At 42.5% G+C, this 3,387-nt stretch overlaps 1 protein-coding gene across 1 annotated transcript in view; it reads right to left on the bottom strand.

Annotated features, from left to right (window-relative positions):
* RYR2 (ryanodine receptor 2) overlaps nt 1-3,387 on the bottom strand; it is a 185,593-nt gene that overhangs the window by 85,157 nt on the left and 97,049 nt on the right. Inside the window, exons 48-50 of the mRNA XM_015562331.1 lie at nt 3,101-3,263; nt 2,640-2,760; nt 579-748 (exon numbers count right to left, since the gene is read on the bottom strand). Coding sequence (XP_015417817.1) covers nt 579-748; nt 2,640-2,760; nt 3,101-3,263 — 454 coding nt within the window. The remainder of the gene's footprint in view (nt 1-578; nt 749-2,639; nt 2,761-3,100; nt 3,264-3,387) is intronic.

Genomic DNA, 3,387 nt, shown 5'->3' with positions numbered 1-3,387 from the left:
AGTAAACCCATTTAGCTGAGAATGGAAGGAGGTGTTATAAAACTACTGGACAATAAGTTACAGCTCATTCCACAAAGTTTCAAGCAACAGCAAATTAACACTGAAGATGACAGAGTCTTGATGGAGCCCCTGGGTACATGGGGCAGATCTTAACCTATCTGTACGTCAACATGAAGACACCAGGATAACATCATGAGTGCATGACTCAGCAATGTCCATTAAGCCTTCTTAATACTTTAACTGATTTATTGAGAATAATTGTTTAGGTCAACTTAGAGGTTATCAGGAGCCACAGTGACCTCCCAAATTAGGCTTTCGATGAGTTTCTCATTGTCTTCCATTGCACCTGATTAGAATTCTTATCTTATTCTTGAGGCTGAGTCTTCTCTACTATTCAATGCATTCCTTGAGGAAATACTCTATTTTATTATCTGTTAATACATTGCTTGCCTAAAAACATAATAGGTGCTCAATAAACATTTGGTGACAATAAATGAATAAATTTGTCTATGAAAAAGGTATCACAAGCCAGAGACTGAAGAGTCACAATCCGGGAGGCCAGGAGTTCAAGTCATTACCGTGTCTAAGGAAGCAGCAGCCCGGAGATCTGGCAGAAAGCCAACCTCCAGGAGGTGGAGGAGGAAATCCTGAACCTCAATGCCATAGACCCTGTCAAGGAACAAAACCATGGCTGCCTTGTGATCTGGGCAGAACCCCGCAGACATGTCAGGCTCCACCACATTCCCATCTGAAAGAGAGAAGGTGACAGGTCGTAGTCAGTGGTCATGCCATTCGAGAGACAGTGCCAACTGTCTGCTTTCCAGCCCCCTCACGCTTTAAGCCAAGTTGTCTGCTGAATGGTTTTCTGTTATTCTGTTGAACAAGCTAATGCTGGGAACTGGCTCAGGACATATGACAGTGCAATTTAAATTCCAGTCATGGCAATGTTATTTGTATATCCATTTGTTAACAATGTGATAAGGACATAGCATTCTGCTAGATTCTGAGAAGTCAAAAAAAGAAGGGATCCAAAATCCACATTGCAAAACCAGGAGTAAATACCATGAAAAGTTAAAACATAAAACGAGGTTTCACTCTTTTCAATAATAGGAGCCTCTTTTACACGTTGATAAAACTTACTAACCACAATGGGATACTCTCGATACATTTATATATTTGTAGAGTAGATAATTACAAAATGAGGAAACAATCCTATGAAACCAGTTTGACTTTCAAATGAAATATATTTCATGAACGTAATTAGAATTAACAACATTTAAAACATATCTGAGCGTTATATTATTTTCTCTATCAACAACCAGTGTTGATGTTTATATAAATTACTAAATCCCTTACTATAACTCCATAGATTCATAGGTTGGGGACCATAATATTAGGGATTATGGGATTACGTCTCAACTTAATTTACTGGGAAAATGATGTCCTCTCTGTTTGGCCATGTGATGATTATTCCAACTGCTACTCTAACACACCACGAAATTCCACAAAGAATATCACGGAATCTTTAATGATGATGCCATGTCGAAGCAAGAAGAACCCAGGGAAAGATGACAGACATGACCATAACAGCCCAAAGAACAGTCACAACTTTTTTGTTTTTATTCAGTCAATGAATGAATTTGATATTTACATCATGAAAATAAACAAATAACAATGTTTTAAGGAAAATGAGATTAAAGACTAAGGCTGTACACCTGCTAATTTGCAAATTTAGTTCTAAACCAAGTAAAATTGGATTTAAAATCCGGCCAATCCCTAGTGTTAAATCAGTGTGGTATAATTTTTTTTTCCTTTTTAAAAAAAAAAAACAGATTTTTACTTATTGACTTGAGAGAGAGAGGAAGGGGGAGAGAGAGAAAAACATCGATTTGTTGTTCCACTTGTTTATGCAGACATTGGTTGATTCTCGTATGTGCCCTGGCCTGTGATGGAACCCTCAACCTTCGCATATCAGGATGATGCTCTAATCAACTGAGCTACCTGGCCAGTGTCTATAATTTTCTATTAAAAACCTATATGAAATTCCAGTTCAAGTCTCCTAAAAAGCATGTGATACGAAATTTAAACGTATCACGTTCTATTATTTTAACATACGGTTGAACCTAACTCACAGAGGCTACAATAAGAAATGGTGAGTCACTCACAGATCCCAGGATAAGATTTGGGTTTGAAACACTCATTCATTTAAGGAGTGACAACGGCATCCACCTGGGACCCAGGGCTCAGTGACGTAAACACTCATTCATTTAAGGAGTGACAACGGCATCCACCTGGGACCCAGGGCTCAGTGACGTGCACGGTCGCTAGGTCTGTTCACTGGATCCCCCAACACAGACAACAACCCAATGAGCAGCCTCCTCTGCTAACTGGCATGCGGAGGCTGGACATTGGGCTTTACCGGGGGACCTGCAGGGTCCATCCGCCTGAAGTCACCCCCTGGACCTTTGTCCAGCCTTCCTGGGCCCAGAGCTGGGGAGCAGCATCTCTTTCCGAGACCACATATTGCCTTTGGGTCTCTGAGCCCCTCCCCCTTTCATTGTTATATGGCCACACTCCGTTCTAGAACAAGCGTGCTCTAAACGGTTCAGACAGGCCTTCGCCACTCAGAGGGACCTCACCTTTGGCTATCGCAGGCATCTGGAAGGTGATGCTGATCACGCCCACCAAATCTCCCAGTGGAATCAGGGACCTCAAAATGGATCTGATCCTGATGGCTTCCCCCTTCCCGGCGTGAATCAGCTACAGGAAGAGAACAAGGAGCATTAGAGTCCCTCTGTGAAATCAATGCTATCATTCTGCCTACAAACTTGAAGTCCAAAATCATGTCTGAAATGATTTTCTTTGACGGATATGCATAAAGTTAGACCTGGCACAGAAACGGTTGTTTCGGGCTCACAGATGCTATTTCCCTGCCACAGTCTCCTCTGACATCAGCACACTATGCCGAGGCTAGTGGCCGGCAGTGTTATTCTTAAGGAGCATGAAGGTCATTGGTCTGGGTGCTGGGGGACACCCCTACCAGCTACTGTGCCTTCACACAGAGGAGCCAGGGTGCCGCGCTGGGGCCCCAGGAACTTACATGCATTTCAGGAGCACAACGTCCTAACAGGTCGATCAAAGCCGCATAGAAGGTCATGATGGCATTCCCCATGTGGATGGTGTTGTCCTCCTCCGCTGTGTCACTGTCATGGATCATTCCAGGGAAACAGAAACAAATCAAACGGGAGGAGGAAGTGACATTTCTGGTTTATTACATGTTCTCAGGGGACAGGGGCCACTAGGTAATTCATTCTGATGCTTTTCATGTCTGTGTTTAATTTACAGCTGGGCATTTTAAAGCAAAATGGCAATGCATTCAAGACCAAT

Source organism: Myotis davidii, unplaced genomic scaffold (assembly GCF_000327345.1).
Source record: "Myotis davidii unplaced genomic scaffold, ASM32734v1 scaffold174, whole genome shotgun sequence".
Classification (NCBI taxonomy): Eukaryota; Metazoa; Chordata; class Mammalia; order Chiroptera; family Vespertilionidae; genus Myotis; species Myotis davidii.
Note: the sequence above shows the minus strand (reverse complement) of the source record. Positions and strands in the feature narration are given on the sequence as shown.